Source organism: Lottia gigantea (assembly GCF_000327385.1).
Source record: "Lottia gigantea unplaced genomic scaffold LOTGIsca_1, whole genome shotgun sequence".
NCBI lineage: Eukaryota > Metazoa > Mollusca > Gastropoda > Lottiidae > Lottia > Lottia gigantea.
The window spans coordinates 6,619,934-6,638,308 of record NW_008706746.1 but is presented as its reverse complement, the minus strand read 5'-3'; the positions used below and the strand labels follow the sequence as shown (position 1 = coordinate 6,638,308).

Sequence of the window (18,375 nt, the reverse complement as noted above, 5' to 3'; positions counted from 1 at the left end):
CGATATTCTGGGGAGATCAATGCCAAGGGGTTTAGACAAGGACCAGCTGGTAGAAAGGGTCTTTAATTGAGTTATAGTTTCTTTTTTTCTTACATGATAGGCATAGCACAAACTAGTCCAAAATATAGTATTTATAACTATCTCTTTCCTAATTGATTTTTGAAAGACAAATTTCACAGTGTGGGGATAACTGTAAATAACAACTAACAGTTTTCAAATGACAAACAAGACATGACAAATTTTACACCTTTTAAAATGTCAACCTTTAAAGTTTTTCGATAAAACAAGTGGTTGGAAGTTAACATACAAAAGACTTTGCTCTACTTTAAACCACAAATATACTCCATTGTTTATCTAATTCGTCATTAATATAATCATTCCAGTATGTATTATATTAGATAAATATTTTCCTAGAAAAAACAATCATGTTCTAGCTTCTAAAAGCAAGACATTTGATCAATCATCATGATGAATTTCAATATTTCGAAACATTTAATATTTTCCATAGAAAAATCCATAGTACAAACTATGTACTTATAGGCTGAAAAGGCCACTATTCTTGTATTTGATTCAATTGTACGCCTGTAAACATTATGGCTTTGTGTTCATTAAGGCCTCTGATTGGCTATATTCGCTTGCATCACAATCCAACAAATTGCTTCTATAACAAATTTCCAAGTTACAAGAATAGTGGCTATTGCAGCCTATAAGTAAAAAGTTTGTTATAGCTTGAGATTGTGAAGATGGATATTTCTGTGGCAAATGGCAAATATTAGCTGTTTCTAAATATTGAAATTCTTCTTGATGATTGATTAACTTTTTAGTTAATTCTTAAAAATGTAGAAAACAAAAGTTAATACACTATTTCAACAATTCCCCTTTCAGGTAAGCTTTACGATAATGATGTAAATTTTTGAAAAATGAAATGGAAAAGAAATTTGGTATAATGTGCGTTTTTTCACAGTAATCACACTTAAAATCATAGTCTTCCTTTATATTTTATTTTCATACCAAATGAAGCACATAATCATGGAGTAAATTAGCATCATAATCATAAAAAACAATAATAAAGTAATGTAGTTGTCTAAATATTTGCTTAACCAGCTGATAGATTTTGATTTTAGCATTTCCCAGCTCTTTTCTGATTATTGTTAAGCTTTGAAAATTTCAATCTGAAAATGGCAGTTATCTTGCTCTATCAGATAGTATTACAGCCAATATTGAGATGAAATACCTTAAAATGTACTGATAAGATTTAATAAATCTATTTATAAATTCTAAGCTTAACAAACAATTCACTGTTATATTGTCACAGATATATAGCACAAATTAATCTCATCAATTCATATGCCATTAGTGGAATACTTTCAATTGTATACCATTGCACTGCTATGGTTGCATTACCCTTACAATTCATTCTTTTTTCAGCAAATTTTAACATGCTTTAGAATAAAGCTTATACTTGAAAAAAACGTGTTAAACTTTGATGAATAAGCGAAGTTTAAGAGATAATAGCTCCTAAGAATTGAAGTGAGGTACAATCAAGTATATCATTGGTTTGTTTGTCAAAGTCATAGCCTGCTTATACCAAAATGGCTGGAAACCTTTCTGTTCTATTCAAATGAAAATTAAATGTCATCATGTCCATTGGCTATTTCAAGTAACTTAATTTACAGATAGATGAAACAGCTAACAGCTTTAGGTAGCTATCAACTGTTGATGTTAACTGTTAAATACAAGACAGTGTTCCTATACAACAAAAATTGTACCAGTTTTAAAAGTAAAATTTATAGTTATGATAGATAACCTAAATATAACATGATAACAAACTACATAGCCTATATAGGACTTTGACTTCACAGTATTTTATAACAAAAACTTTTGAAATAACATATGATAAAAACCAGGTCTTTTAAATTTTTAACAGGCAAAACATTAAGCAGTGGAAAATTTTAAGGCCCAAAATACCGATAATCTTACTGAAAGTAATAGTTAACAAACTTCAGAAAAGGGTCTTACTTATAAAACTACTTTGGTTGACATGTTTTAAAATTATCAAAACTTCTTTTTATTATACATGTACAATTTCATTCTATAATTTTTCCCCCTTAATTTTATATTCAGGTACCGGTATATCCTTCAGAATGAACACTTACTAACCCTTATTTTAAATGGCATAGTATTTATCAGTGGACAAAGAACAATAGGCCATTCAATACTCAGAATTGAAGGTTTAATCATAAAACAATTTTCAAAGTCTTCATTTACTTAACATAACACATTCATTGAAACAATATTTCTAATAAACTGATAAAAATAATTCTAAATTCAATAACAAATTTCATTTTCTATTTTTCAAAGGAAAATGATCACTTAGTACATACATGTTAGCTATGAAATATGACACACCATTTTTTGTTTTAACATTTTGAACCTGTCAAATATATAATGAAAATCATGTCACACAATCAAAAAATATGACAAACCATCAACCCCAATTTATTAAAGCTGCTATAAAGCATATCATTAACAATCACATTTAAATCAAGCTTTAAAAATTTCAATCAAGAACAATTAGGCATTATACAATATTTAATCTAACATACCTCTTATCATATAATTTAGAATGCCACCATGTTTAAAATATGCCAACTCAACTTCAGTATCGAAACGAGTTTTGACATCAAAGGATTTCCCATCTTTAACATTCACAGTTAAAATTTGACCAGCTTTGACATCTTCTGGCACTGACACAGAAAAGGTTTCTTTTCCAGTTAGTCCTAAACTTTCAGCATTTTGGCCGTCTAAATATTGGAATGGAACAATACCCATGCCCACTAAATTACTTCGATGAATTCTTTCATAGCTTTCAGCAATAACAGCTTTAACTCCTTGCATCCATGGTCCCTTAGCAGCCCAATCTCTAGATGATCCACTACCATATTCTTTTCCAGCCAGGATGATAACTTGCTTGTTTTCCTTTTGGTATCGTTCTGCAGCATCAAAAACATCCATTTCTTGTCCTGTTGGTACATAAACTGTTCTAGCACCAGGTTTACCAATAAATTTATTCAACAGCCGAATATTAGCAAATGTTCCTCTTGCCATGACGGCATCATTACCCCTTCTAGAACCATAAGAATTAAATTCTCTTGGAGCAAGACCTCGACCAGCAAGATAACGGGCTGCCGGACTATTTCTAGCAATACTTCCAGCAGGTGATATATGGTCAGTTGTCACTGAATCTCCAAGATTTAATAAAACATAGGCATTTTCAATACTGGATGGTGGTTGGATTTCTTTTGTCATTTTTTCAAAGAATGGTGGTGATTTGATGTATGTTGATTTTTCATCCCAAGGATACAGCATGCTTTCTGGAGCTTCTAATGCATTCCATCTCTTATTACCACTAGTTATTTTGGAGTACACATCTTTAAACATTGATGGTACCACAAACTGCTTTTCTACAGTTACAATATCTTCTCTTTTAGGCCAAATATCTCTGAGAAAGACAGGTGTGCCATCAGCTCTGGTTCCAAGAGGTTCGGTTTCAAAATCAATGTTTACGGTTCCAGCAATCGCATAGGCAATGACCAATGGTGGTGAAGCTAAATAATTTGCTCTGGTTAATGGATGAATTCGTCCTTCAAAATTACGATTACCAGACAAAACACCAACACAAACTAAATCTCCTTTTTCAATCCCTTCAGCTACAGGCTCTGGTAGTGGACCACTGTTTCCAATACAAGTCATACAACCATAACCAACTACATCAAATCCAAGTTTCTCCAAATATGGTATGACGCCACTTTCACGTAGATAATAAGTTACGACTCCACTACCTGGAGATAAGCTGGTTTTGATATAAGGACTGATTGTAAGACCTGCCTCGACAGCATTCCTAGCTAATAAACCAGCACCTAACATAACTGATGGATTACTTGTGTTGGTACAACTTGTAATAGCAGCTATCACCACAGAACCATGATTCAATATATATTCTTTGTTATCATAAACTATTGGCACATTAGTTGACTGTTTATCTTTTGGAATGGCAAAACCTTTAAAGCTCACTTTATTATCTAGGCAGTTTTGAAAGTCAGTCTTCATATCAGAGACGGGAACTTTATCATGAGGCCTTTTAGGTCCAGAACAGCAGGAAACGACAGATCCTAGATCTAATTCTACAATTTGAGAAAAAACTGGATCCTCTTCTGGGTTGGAATAATCACGGAACATTTTATTCAGCTGTAGATATTTTTCTATCAGGATCAGCTTTTCATCATCTCGTCCAGTTTGTTTAAGATATGAAATGCTGGCATCATCAACAGGGAAGAATCCAATGGTGGCACCATATTCAGGACACATATTGGAAATGGTTGCACGATCAGCAATTGATAGGGAATTTACACCAGGACCAAAAAATTCAACAAACTTTCCTACCACACCAATTTGACGAAGGTGTTTGGTTACTGTAAGCACAATGTCGGTTGAAGTTATGTAAGAACCTGGTGTTCCACATAATTTGTAACCTATGACTTCTGGTAAAACCATACTAATTGACTGGCCCAACATGACAGCTTCAGCTTCTATACCGCCAACACCCCATCCTACTACACCTAGACCATTTATCATTGTTGTATGGGAATCAGTACCAACCAAACTATCTGGATACAAGGTACCATTTGAGTCAAACACAACTCTAGCCAGATATTCTAGGTTGACTTGATGAACTATTCCAGAACCTGGAGGGACTATCAGCATATTCTTCAATGCCTTGGCACCCCATTTCAAAAACAGGAACCTCTCTTTATTTCGTTGAAATTCCAACTCTTGATTTTTCTCTAAAGCGTCAGAAGTTTTAGAGACATCAACCTGAACAGAATGGTCAATCACTAAATCTGCTGGGCATATTGGATTAATTTTCTCTGGATCACCTCCCATTTTCTTCACAGCATCTCTCATAGCAGCAAAATCTACCACTGCAGGAACTCCAGTAAAATCTTGCAAAATAACTCTTGCCGGCTTGAACGGTATTTCCACTTGTTCATGCTGCGTCTTCGACCAGTTCAGAATATTTTCAACGTCAGATTTTCGAATAACGAACTCGTCACAGTTCCTGACAGCTGATTCAAGAAGTACCCTGATTGAAAATGGAAGTTTGTCATACCGTTCATCTTTCAAACCAGCCAAGTCGAAAAATTTATAATCTTTTCCTTCAAAAGATTGAGATTTTAGAAGAGATGCGAACGGGTGCGTTCCATCACTCGCCATTTTGTTCAGCTTGATAATTGTCACGTGATGTCGAAAGTTCACGACAAATGTTCACAGGGACTTGAACAAACAACCAACGATTAGATGTATTATTAAAGGGGGACATCCGCATAAAATTTTCCATAATTGCATTATTTATTCATGCAGGTTCATTCTGAGTATCATAAAATAACTAGAAAACCATTGAGATAAATAGGACTGTAAATTGATTGTTTGTAATTTATAATGAGACATTTAGCTTAATTATGATGGAGTAGGATTTTATAAGATGGAGCTCACTTTATTTTACTCCAATATATACATAAAATTTTGGGCAAATTCATCTTACCTCGTGTTATTATTTTACAATCCCTGTAAAAACTAATAAATCTATAAAACTTCATAGACCTTTTGAAAAATCATTACAAATTTTAAGTATTTTAAAGGGATTGTAAAGAGGTTTTCTAAACTTTGTTTATCTGAGACACTGATAGCATCAATTTGCACTAATCCAATTTTCATTCTGTGGTTCTTGCAATTCCACTAAAACTAACGCATTTTTTGTCGTCCCTAGAGGGGAACTGCATATTAATAGTAGCTCTTGGTAGATTCCCTTTAGTGACGTCATAAAACGCGTTAATTTTAGTGGAATTGCAAAAACTACAGACGACAGAATGAAAATTGGAATGGTGCAAATTGATGCTATCAGTGTACACAATACACAAAAAAGTTTAGAAAATCTCTTTACAATCCCTTTAATAAAAAACGGTAATTACTTAGTTTATTGAAGAATTACTATTGTAAATCAGATATTAGGATAAGTGGATTCTGTTGTTAAATATATACTTTTATTTGCTCAAGAATTTAAATCTTATGTTCATTCATAAATAGACCCGAACTATAGCCCCTCCCCCCCCCCCCCCCCCTTCAAAATTATTTAGTTTTTAAATGATGTGGTAATTGAAATTCTCTCAAGAATGCAGGATAATTGCAATAACTATCCAATTCAAATGATATCCAAATATGTCCACTGCAATTGATATACAACTGGATCACTGATCAATATAATTTTTTGACAATTAAAAAGAAGACATATACAGGTTTGAATTTATAATGTCTAATAATATTTAATAAACTTAATACAATATATTACAATATATCAATGTATTTTACAAATAAAAAAGTTCAGAATTTGAAAAACAACATGAAGATATTCTGACATGTACAATACAGTATATAATGATTCAAATCATTTTTAGAAACTTTAAAAGTATTTAATTGACCTGTTTGTAAAAATCAAAGACATTTAACTGAAATCACATTCCTATATATCTTTAACAAGGATGTACAGGTTATAATCAACTAACAGAAAATTAATAACTATCACTATGGAAGAAAAAAATAGTAGATTATGGTCTGTATGAGAATTGATATATAGCTATAGATCCTGAACCTCCACCTAATACATATAGTAATGTCTGGTTGGTAGGACTTTGACTCATTGGTATAATTCTGAAATATATAAATTCACAGTTAAAAATACAATATGAAAATATGGTTCAGTAAAGATATCTTAATTGCCTTTTTGGATGTACAAAACATTATTCTCTTTCAGAAATGATTCAAATATTCTTTACCAAAAGCATCTCTTACAGTCTATAGCCTATGACATGGAAAAATGTCAAATATCTAGGATCAGCCCAGGACCCTTATGCAGATTAAAGTCCTTTTGACCATTGTTTGCCAAAGCTTTTACAGAGTTTGTTTGCATTTTTGTTCATCAAAAAAATGAACAGGACAATTGCTACTTTACCTAATGTCAGAGATGTAAGCATTGCCTGCCATATTATTATCATATAAATCACTCCACAAATCTCCAGTACCCCCATCATATTTAATAGTTTGTAATTCAGCTGTAATTGATGATTTATCTACAACATATAGATAAACAGAACCCATAGTTTCACTTCCCACAGCCATAAATAATGTCCCATTAGAACTTTTTACATCCATAGCGTTTAACTTGGGTCCCTGAAATTAAATAAATTTAATCTTTAGTTCATTTGTAGTATGTGGAGGCCGTTGTTCTAAAAAAAATTAGAAATCAATCAAATATTTTTCAACTGATTATATTAATTTTTTAGAAACAACATGATAGCTTTAATTCTGGTTGGAATAATATCTTTTAATAAACAAACCATGTTATCTGAAGTTGAATCACGTAAAGTTTCTGGAGACTGGTTGGTCCAGGCAGCACAATCTGTATTAAATATAGTTTTTAATGATGCAGCATTCTTCTTTTCTATCTCATCTCCACTATCATAAACTGGTGAACCGTAACTACCAGCTTCCCATATACTAAAGCCACGACCACCATAGGTATAGATCTTCTGTAAACCATAGAGTGTTGTACCATCAATTCTTGATACCCTTAATCTTCCTAGATACAAATACAGATCAGATATTACAGTTTCATTTTGTGAAGATTATAGGGCTGACCTTTATTGATTGATTGATAAAGTCACATATATTTTTCCACAATGATTACAGCCCTGGATGCCAACATTGGGTGTCAGGGGTGTTGCCAACTGGTGTAGCAGAAGAATTTATTTCGGTTTGAGAGATCACCTCACATCATCACATGCTACAAATTTTTGGGGTGTTAAAGGACCATGTGATTGCTCCAGGGGTGTGACGGCTGAAATGGGTTGGGAATCAACGGATAACAGGATACACATTTATTCCTGCTATATGATTGTAACGATTTGTTCATTGAAGAAATAACATACCCAATCTACTGTCTGTTTTGAGTTCATTTACAAATGTAGCATTATTTATAGCAATTTCATTCAACAAGTTACCTGAAATAATAGAGTGAAATTGGAAACATATTATTAGTATGACAGTGCTAAAATAAAACACAAAGTTTCCATTAGAAATGAATGTTCTTTGACACGTTTGTTAAAATGCTTCAACATTTATATAAATTTTCATTTTGTACAAATTACATTATCAACAGAAAATTTCACTAAATGGCATACACTCCACGATTTGGACTAGAGATTTTTATTAACGTGATTTTTTGAAAAAAGATTCTTATTTTCTGCCCCATGCATTAGGAACTTTACAGACCTCTACCAAGTTCATCAGCCAAAACACCATCACTCCATATTAAACCATCCACTTCTTTAGTATACTGTCTAACAGCACCTTCATTAGCTGTTACAAGATATGTCTTTTTACCAACTTTAAATTGTTTAATAACATCAGGTTGATATAAACCATGTATAGGATAGGATCTCAGATGTACACCTAAAATATTACATGTAAATTTTTATTGATTTAATAAATCATTATATTTTAATAAATAACCAAATGTTTGGGATATATGGTATGATATAAAATCATCATGGGACTAGTTCAAGTTACAGATCATCCGATTGGAATTCTTAATTGACTTTTTTTTTTAAAACTGCCTGTAATAATGTTCATATTTCCATGAAAATGACAGTTTTAACATCCATGATAAAATTTTGTTCAGTTGTGAAAAATTTTGTTCAGTTGTGCAGTGATATTGATGGGTACAACTCTCTTAAAAGTATTTTGTATAAAAATGATAAGAAAATATATAGGCTAGTATACCTCCATCTCTATCACTAGTATCTAGTTGTAAATCAGACCAATCTTTAGATCCTAAACTATTAATATTTATAACTACACCACTATTTAGGTCCACTTGAGCTATAGCATTATTTTCCTGTTTATTATATATAACATAGTATTAGACATCTGTGGAAAGTCAGAAGTGATACAGTCCCTACTGCCTTTAATACCATATCTAATGATAACAGGCAAATATATCTATCAGAGGCCATCAAATTTTGATTTGCTGTGGAAAACACTGCCAACAATCTAGGACTTGGAAAATTATCATCATAAGAAAATCCATTTCAAATTTTTACACACTTTTTTTTTGTCTTTTTGATTCCAGAAAACTTACTAGATCTGAAAATATCATTATATACCTGAAGGGTAACAAAAGCTATTTTACCATCAGATGAAATAGAGATATATTCAGGTTCTATATCTTGAGCTAATGTAGCAGTCATTATATCATTATTAGGTGCAAAACTTGAAACATGTCGAATATCAGTTCTAAAATATCAAAATAAGTTATTAATATTTATTACAGCAAAAAATAATATCATAGACCAGCTGAATTAAGAACTTCTTTCTGAAGCAGAGTAAATTATTTCTGAAATTTTTTCAATACTTTTAAAAGAATAGGAATTCTGTTAGTCTTATAATTTCTTTGTGACGTTGAAAAAACACAGTTTTGTTGACATTAAAAAGAAACACATTTCCCTCCTAGAAATTTCAACCCATGTTCCAAAATGGAAGCCTTTATTTAATTTCCCCCAAAATTCAAACTGTAAATCTCACCTAGAATTAAATTGATTAAAACCAGCTATACGTTCTGTTGGACTACCAGTAGTTGGTATAGTTATGATACTTATAGAACCTTCAGGATCAGAAAATCTATTAAATGGATCTTTACCATGAACACCTTCATTAGCCACTACAAGTTTGGCACAATTATTGGTAAATTCTATATTGTCAGGATGAACACCAACTTCAATATCAAATAATGTTGGAAAGTCAATAAAAATATACAATAAAATACCAAATAAGAATCTAACATTTTAATAACTTTACTTATTGGCGAGACCAGATGAAATGAATATTAAGTTTTAGAGTATTGTAAATCACCTCAATCCACTTAACCGGGACTATCTTTTTAGCTGTATTTTCTGGGAATGGCTCAGGAGCCTTTAACATTTCAAGCCTTTTAGGGAAAATTTTCAATTTTCAAAATTATTGTCCATTTCATAATAGCAGAAGATAAAAACACATACCTGGTAGCTGACTTTGATAAGAAAATGTTTGAGTTGTTCTATCATAGGTTGTAAAGAATTTAACATGACCATCATAAACTTCTACTGGTGATGATAGAGATACAGCTACTCGTCCATTACAGACCTCTACATCTCTTGGTTTACCATCAGTCTGTAAAAATCTATGTTCCATCAATATTTTAGGAGCTCTTGGATTCTCCATATCTACTATATGAAGAACATAGGAATCTTCACCTGAAAGAGTAAAAGCAATTATAAATCATGTGGGCAAACCACTGTTTTCAGAAACTTTCAAGAATTTGAATATTGCAGATAACTCTTGAGGCACAAAAAGATTCCCTCTTGTACAGCGTTTCCTCCTGGACATTATCAGATGTAGGCTACAAATTTTCAAGGGAATAATTTGTGTATTTAGTGTCCCTTCAGATACATGGCTTAAATATTATTGTTCAATATGGCACATGTTAAGCATCGCTTGTGCTATCAGCCTTGCGCTATTTTCAATCCAGACTCAATTCCTGCAGAGAACCTTGTTTTGTTAGCCACTGCTAATGGTATTGGTGCTTAGTGAAGTGAAATGGGGTGGCAACTGATATTGTGAGAGGTTAAAGCTAAAAGTGGATGATATGCCTCAGAACAAACCTATTCACCAGCACAGTCATCTGCCAATTGGTGTAACTTTTATCTACATTAATAACAGTTTTTTAACTTACCAACAACATATATAATTTGATCATTTGGGTCATAAGCACTTTCTTCAGCAGTTCCACCAAATAGTTTATATACTTCATTATTAGTTACTGGATCATAGGATGGTAGTTTGAGGTAGCCAAGTCTAGTCAGTGAATATAGTGTTGTTACTGGCTGTACCAATACACTGATAACTAAAATATATAGTAATTTCATCTCCACCATCTTGATAAACCTACAATACATTTCAAATAGAATTTCACATCTTACTTTTCTTTGTGTTGATGACACTACACTTCATCGATGTTGAAATGAGGTGAAAATTTGTTCCGACATCGAGCTGAATTTCTTTTTTTCACTTTTGGAATTTTGAAAATGCGAATCATTATTTTTATTTTTTTTTTTTAAAACTCTGGCCCCGTAACACTAACTGAGTAACATTGTTTCAGTTCCTATAGATTTGTTACATCGAGGAACAGGTTAAAACTCACCCTATCACTGTGGGACTTTCTAAAGGAATGAGGTGATCATATTAATCCTTAGATGATCTCTATATTATCAGATAAATTGACAAAGATAAGTCACATTTCCATTTCAAATTTTTGGAGCTAAATAAGATAAGATAATACTTTGACACGCGTACCAGAAAATACCTGGCCATTTCCTTCAGAGGTCACCTTAATCATTTGATTTTTGTGAAAACTAAATACTCCATAGCTAAAACCTTTGTCATCTTATTGAGCAATACATGCAAAATGCACAGATCACAAACTCACTGGTACAATTTAAAAGTGACAAGGTGATATTCTCCTGAAGATTCTCAGAACTTTAACACCATACATTCTAAAAATGGCACAAATTACCATAATTCATGTAATGTAATTAACATTGGACTGGGCTAAATAATGTGATTAATATTAGACTGGGCTAAATAATGTAATTAACATTGGACTGGGCTAAATAATGTAATTAACATTGGACTTGGCTAAATAATGTGATTAATATTGGACTTGGCTAAATAATGTGATGAATATTGGACTGGGCTAAATAATGTAATTAACATTGGACTTGGCTAAATAATGTAATTAACATTGGACTTGGCTAAATAATGTGATTAATATTAGACTGGGCTAAATAATGTGATGAACATTGGACTTGGCTAAATAATGTAATTAACATTGGACTTGGCTAAATAATGTAATTAACATTGAATTTGGCTAAATAATGTAATTAATATTGAACAGTGATAATGTGATTAAAAGAGCTCAAATTATGTGTATCCATAAAATTATTCACGTTTGAAAGTTAAAAATTCAATGAAGTAACAAGAATATCGTTTGGATATTGGAATTGGACCCTTGAGGGCTCCCAGATTCTTAGAAACAATGTAGGCCATTTTGAAAGATTATTAGGGGCAGTGTTTATGTCTTGTATTTTCTTCTCCAATCCACTTTGCCCCGTGTTCAAATAGCCTCAGATTCCAGTATAAAACATGACAATAAACAATTTATATGTTTAATAGCTATAGTATAATTAATGTTAGAATAACAAATATTATAATCAAATTTACACCATTGTCTGTCAGCTATAATAGGATATACTGTATTGTTTTTTGATACTCCAACTTGAAGCTAAATGAAAAGGTATAGCTGACATTTATACAATTTCAAAATTCAGCGAAATCTGCTCTTTGACAAAAAAATTACCTCTTAAACAATTTTACAACTTCCAAAATTGTAATTGTTATTTTTGATAATAACTTTAGTAAAGACTGACTGGGTTAGTTTGACACCTTTAAACAATGACTGTTAATAGTACTTCCTGCTATCCAAGCTAATATGGATTCTTTATGAAACATGAATGATGAAATCAAGTCTTAGCAGTGAATAATTTTCACATTTTTGAATAAAAAAACAAGAAACATAATGTGGAGACTTTGGAAAAATCATTTCATATTATCACAGATTAACAGAATTTAATACTGAATGATTCAAATATTACATTGTTCAGTGACTAGTATAAATAGAATAAAAGAAAGGAAAAGACTAAACCGAACTTTATTTCAGTTCTCAAAAATAACTTTTGATAATTGAAAATAATACCTGCTTTGCCATTTTCAGCAATGCTCAGTAATATGTTAACAAAAAAACTCATATTATACTTACAGTTACAATTAAGACATTTCATCATTATTACATTTACTTTATCAATAAGTTAAATTTACATTGTGTTAGTTTTATTTTACATTATACTGTTGACTAGAATAATAGACAAACTTTTCAAAATTAAAATATTAATTTAACATGCCCTTGATGAAATAGCAGTCCTTACAGACTATTGTTAAACTTTCCATGAAATAGTTCTTTTGATTTAATATAATAGAACAGTAGGAAAATTAATCTGCCATAAATTAATGAACAACATTCATGAAATGGGACAGTATTGTTAATACACTATTTGTAAAGACTGTAGTTTCCAAAATCTTCAGCGAGATAAAGGATATCTATTCAAAAAATAATGCTTTTGAATCTAATTTGGGCATTCAAAAAAAAACAGTCTTGTTAAACAGTTGATTGACTGAACCAAAAATAATAATGATTTGACAGTACAGAACTAAGTATAGAATATAATCTCAGGAATCTGTCCATCTTCAACTGATGTTCCATTATTATTTCCTGCAGCATACGTAAATTGAAACGTGACCTTTCCACTTGAAACAGATTCATGTGTAACTTTACGAAGACCTTTTGAACCATAATAAGAATCTGGACCCTGAAAAGGATAAAGGAGTTCAAGAGAAAGTTATCAATCATGCAGTTTTATATATGTGTTTATTACTAATATACTTATATCTTGGGAAACAGTCTGTATATATAGAGAGTCTAAATTTCCACTAGGATTTTGCTAAAATGTTGGACATACATGTAATTCTAAGCTTTTTTCCCTATGAGTATTTGACATAAAAATAAATTTGATGGTAAGGTGGTTAAGAATATCTCTTAGAAAATAATGGTCTAGAGTCTAATATTTGGGTAAAGAAAAATACCATTTCTTATTAAATTATTACCTTTAATGTAGTGCAAGCTATATAACTAGTGTTTGGTAATATTTCTACTGGTTCTTTAAACATGACACGAAATGTAGAAGTTGTACCATCACATGGAAAACTTGTATCATTACTACCCATAACTTTACCAGTATCATTGTGAATTATCTACAGATAAAAACAGAAATTATTTGCCAGCCTTGTTCAATTCTATAGTTTGGTAAAAGGGTCTTTTTGATCAAGTGTACAATCAAAATACATGATAGAATTATATGATTGCTTTGCTCTTCTTTTTGGTAAAGATATAATTCAGAAGGAGAAAATAGCTTCCCAGGCAAGGTAATATATGCCCACTGGCAGCTTTGATTTTGAATAAAAATATGTGGCAGTCCAGTAACAATCACCAGTATGAAATATTCTGCCATCAGTCCTACACTTCTTTTGAACTTTTTGGGGTGATACTGAACAATATTATAATGATAACAGTAATAATAATGATGCATTTATATAGCGCTATTTTTCTAGAAAAGTTTTACTAAATGGGACTGAGTTCCTCTGTCATATATTGTATTCACAATTAAATAAGTGTGTCTTAAGATGAGTCTTGAATATGTCCACTGAATTTGCATCTTTAACATGTTTTGGTAGATTTTTCCATAGCACATACGCTGTGGCTGAAAAAGCACGATCCCCACAGTAAGTTCGCAGAGTTTTTGGCAAAATATCAGCAATTTTCATCAAATCCCTTGAAAATTGGGCCCTTAGAATGTTTACAAGCTAAAATTAGAACGCGTTTCCAAAAAAAAAAGGGCAATAACTCATGGCTCCCCCATTTTATGTGGGCATATAAAAATGAAGCATATCAAAATCAGTACTTAAACGACTTCAATATCCTTCCTGGATCATTCAAGATGGAAATGAATGACTGGATCAATTATTTGCTTCATTCAACTTTTATTTTTGTTATCAGTTTAACATCTGACAGACAAAACAACTGCATATTTAGATGTTTTGTTTTCCAATATATCTAGTTCATAAAGAATATATCATATCTTCATAATGAGCTGATGTCATTACCTGAATATTCACAGCATACTCTGTAGGTCCATGAATACTACCATATAGTCCAAATCCCACCACAAATATACGTCGGTTTACCATGAATCTATAATATATATCAGTGTAACATTTTGTTATATAACAAGCAAATACAAATTACACATAAAGACAAAAATATATTTCTTAAGTCAAAAAACAAATCAAAATTAGTACTATAATAGCATAGATCATGTCGAAAGCTAAAATTTCTTTGTGAAGATAGTTTGCCAGGCATGAAAACATACGCCCACTGACTGCTGTAAGAAAGGATAACTAAATCTTTATTGACCAAAATTATATTAAAGATCTTCAGATACAAAATTCTCATAATGAAGATCTTCATAATGCATTTGTAGTTCAAAAACATTAAATATCCCATTAATTTACAGTCAGTTATGCTGAGCTTTTTCACAAAATCTTTTTAAATCAATAGCAATAACCCAGAAACATTGAATTATCAAAGATATATAATTAGTTATCATCAAATTCACACTCACAGTCTCATCAACATAGTCAAATTTGAACTTGACTGAGATCTCATAAACATACACATGGATACCAAGTTTCATCAAGATCTGCCATCATATTTACAAGCCAAATTTGATGTGTTTCTACAAAGGTAAGGGCAATAACTCTTAAACCGTCCATTCAAAATGAGCCACATTTGAGCTTGACCAAGACCTGATCACTATATACATGCATAGGCTACCAAGTTTCAGCAAGATCAGATAAAAACTGTAGGCCTTTTTTACTTAGTCATGGAGAAAACCATTTAACCAAAACGAGTCAAATGCGAACTGACTGAGATCTCATCAATATACATGCATACCAACTGTCATTAAGATCAGATAATACAGCCATTATTGTGTATATAAGATATGAACAAACCAATGGACCTTATCGACGGAAATATAAGTCCACATTTCCACTGCTTTTTTATACTCTACTAACCTGATTCTATCACTAGTTCCACTATAGCCCCAACGACTTTCTATCTGACAAAATCTCGAAACAACCTGTTCTTTTCCAGTCAGACAGCATCTTGGTACATCCAGAAAATTAATATTTGGTTTAGGATTAACAGTAAAATATAGAAATAGCTCCACAACTTCACGATCTTCTAATATACCACTTTGAGCTGCACCCATAGCAAACTCTTCAACAGTCATAAGAGGAAACCGTATTAATCTTAATGATCTGTCAAGAACTTGGCGTTGATTTTCAGGACTAGGTGTCAAATTCTTTTTCATGCATTCAGCTTTAGCCCATTGACAAACTGCATGGAAGAGTTTACACTCACGAATACCCAATGAATCTCGTTCTAAAACAACACATAACGTATCAATATCAATGTCAGTAAAACCATCAGCTACCAGAGCTTCAGTTGTATTCTTATCAATAGTCTCTAAACATAAAGCAGCTAACTGTGGTTCATCAAATAATCTAGCCTGGGTAAGCAGTAGAAAAGCGTTATCACTACTCAGGTTTCGCTTTAAGAATTCAACACAAGCTCTCTCAAGTGCTGGTACAGCATATTTCTTCGCTGTATACAATGTAGTCATCACAGTTTCAGGTCCAATTTGAACCTCATCAGAGTACAGGAAGCGAAGAAGAGCTAGAAATGCAGAAGGTTCAACATCAGGAATTTCTATCATATTTTCACTGGAAGCCATTCCACCATTAAACAAAGCATCAAACACTGCACTACCCACACACAATACAAATTTATGAGCAGGAATTACCTCTTCATTAGGTTCTTTTCCAACTTTAAAATGAATATCAGACATAATTTCTGTGTTAAATAGATAAGCCAGTCTTTCTTTCACATTTGTTCTGCCAGCTTGCCAGTTGTACTGAGTATTACCTTTATTATGTGCTTGTTGAAGACTAACTGTAGAAAATGTTGAAATTGGCACTGGAACAATTGGAAGTGTTTCAGTTACAGGTGAGACTGTGACATTACTTTTGACAACAGTATTGGCACTGATACTTGTAGGATTAGGTATATTGATTGCACCTAGTAAACTGTTGATTGGAACTTGCATTGGATTCAAATGGGCTTCCCTGGCATTAGCAGTGCCCATCAAGGAAGATGAAATACCAGTGATGGAAGTAGATGGTGAAGGAGTTAATGTGTAACATTTGGTTGATGGTGGAGAATGAGTAGGCTGATTAGCATAAGCTCCAGTTGGTGATGTTATTTGAGTGTTACTAACAGTTGTTGGAGAAGTAGGACTGTTTCCACCACTACTGGAAGAATTACTGTTGTTTGGACAATTTTTGGCAGTCTCCTCTGTTTTATCTGGATCCATTTGAGCAAGCTGTCACAGAAATACACCAATAGTCACTTGTGTCACATATCTTCAGAATTGTTTCCTTAAATAAAAAACAATAACAATACATTTAGTGTTTATTTGCTACTAAGTCTTTCTTTTCTACTTCATCATCCTTTATGCTTTAGGATATGAACAAATTAAAATGAATTGAGTTTTACTTCCTACTTTTCTGCATCTAGTCGACTTATGAACATGGACAACACCATACAGTGTGCATTTGCCTACTATTTTTGATTCCCAACTGTCAAAGGATCTTTAACGTGCACACAAGGCTCAAGTTTCTTGTCCGATTGACTGACTATGCTTCTTAACTTGAAAATAAAAATATGCAAAGGATAATTTTAAGTCTGAAATGTGGGTCAGAATTCGGGAAGGGTCAGAATTCTGGAAGGAAAGAAGTGTGTTTCTTTCAAATGTAAAATTACCCAAGCTTATATATTTGACTGAATAAATTCTAAGAGAAATGACAATGCATTTGAAAATTCTATACAATTCTGATCGCACTGGGGTAAAGTAGGAACATGATTAGCAATAAATTGACATTGTCTACTAGCCTACTATTGACAAACTGACAAAAACAATATGAATAGGATAGGCTAATAATAAACTGTGTTTAAATCTGTAGACACACTAAGTATCATACACTAAGAGAGGGCAACAACAATGAATGACATGTCAACAATATTATGCATTGTGAACAGTGTCTAGAACGGTATAAATTGAAAGCGTAATAAGCTGCCACTGTCAGTGTCATAGGGCCTAATAACAAAACAAAAGGAAGGTGAAGGTCGAAATGTCTACAAAATATTATTTGTTTTCCTAGCTAGACTTATATTACTGATGGATAAAGTTCAAATAGAAATGTTTCATGATTCATAAGTTAGATAATTGATAATTTTATATATATGTAAAACATTTACAGGAAGCGAAATGAGGATCAAAAGAGGCAGGAACTACCATAAATTTTCCAATTTTTACTGGAGAACAGGAAGTACAGGATTATGCGAAGAGAGCATGCGTTCTGTAACCGGATGTA

The 18,375-nt window shown here is 32.2% G+C and overlaps 3 protein-coding genes across 3 annotated transcripts in view; all 3 read right to left on the bottom strand.

The window, feature by feature from the left end:
• The window catches only part of LOTGIDRAFT_181349 (hypothetical protein), a 5,449-nt gene extending 165 nt beyond the window's left edge, over window positions 1-5,284 (bottom strand). Inside the window, exon 1 of the mRNA XM_009045817.1 lies at window positions 1-5,284. This exon is cut by the window's left edge and continues 165 nt beyond it. Coding sequence (XP_009044065.1) covers window positions 2,593-5,274 — 2,682 coding nt within the window. The 5' untranslated portion in view covers window positions 5,275-5,284 and the 3' untranslated portion in view covers window positions 1-2,592.
• A 1,378-nt stretch (window positions 5,285-6,662) lies between these two features.
• On the bottom strand, window positions 6,663-11,520 carry LOTGIDRAFT_152377 (hypothetical protein; the record flags this gene model as incomplete). The annotated part of the gene is made up of 11 exons (XM_009045816.1): window positions 6,663-6,765; window positions 7,067-7,284; window positions 7,452-7,693; window positions 8,043-8,114; window positions 8,386-8,565; window positions 8,896-9,010; window positions 9,279-9,408; window positions 9,697-9,886; window positions 10,170-10,403; window positions 10,883-11,094; window positions 11,513-11,520. The coding sequence occupies 11 exons, from the start codon at window positions 11,518-11,520 to the stop codon at window positions 6,663-6,665; spliced, it is 1,704 nt and encodes a 567-aa protein (XP_009044064.1).
• Window positions 11,521-13,472: 1,952 nt separating this feature from the next.
• LOTGIDRAFT_177172 (hypothetical protein) lies at window positions 13,473-16,790 on the bottom strand (the record flags this gene model as incomplete). Its single annotated transcript, XM_009045815.1, has 4 exons — window positions 13,473-13,631; window positions 13,927-14,073; window positions 14,983-15,070; window positions 15,955-16,790. The coding sequence occupies 4 exons, from the start codon at window positions 16,788-16,790 to the stop codon at window positions 13,473-13,475; spliced, it is 1,230 nt and encodes a 409-aa protein (XP_009044063.1).
• Between the last annotated feature and the right edge of the window lie 1,585 nt (window positions 16,791-18,375).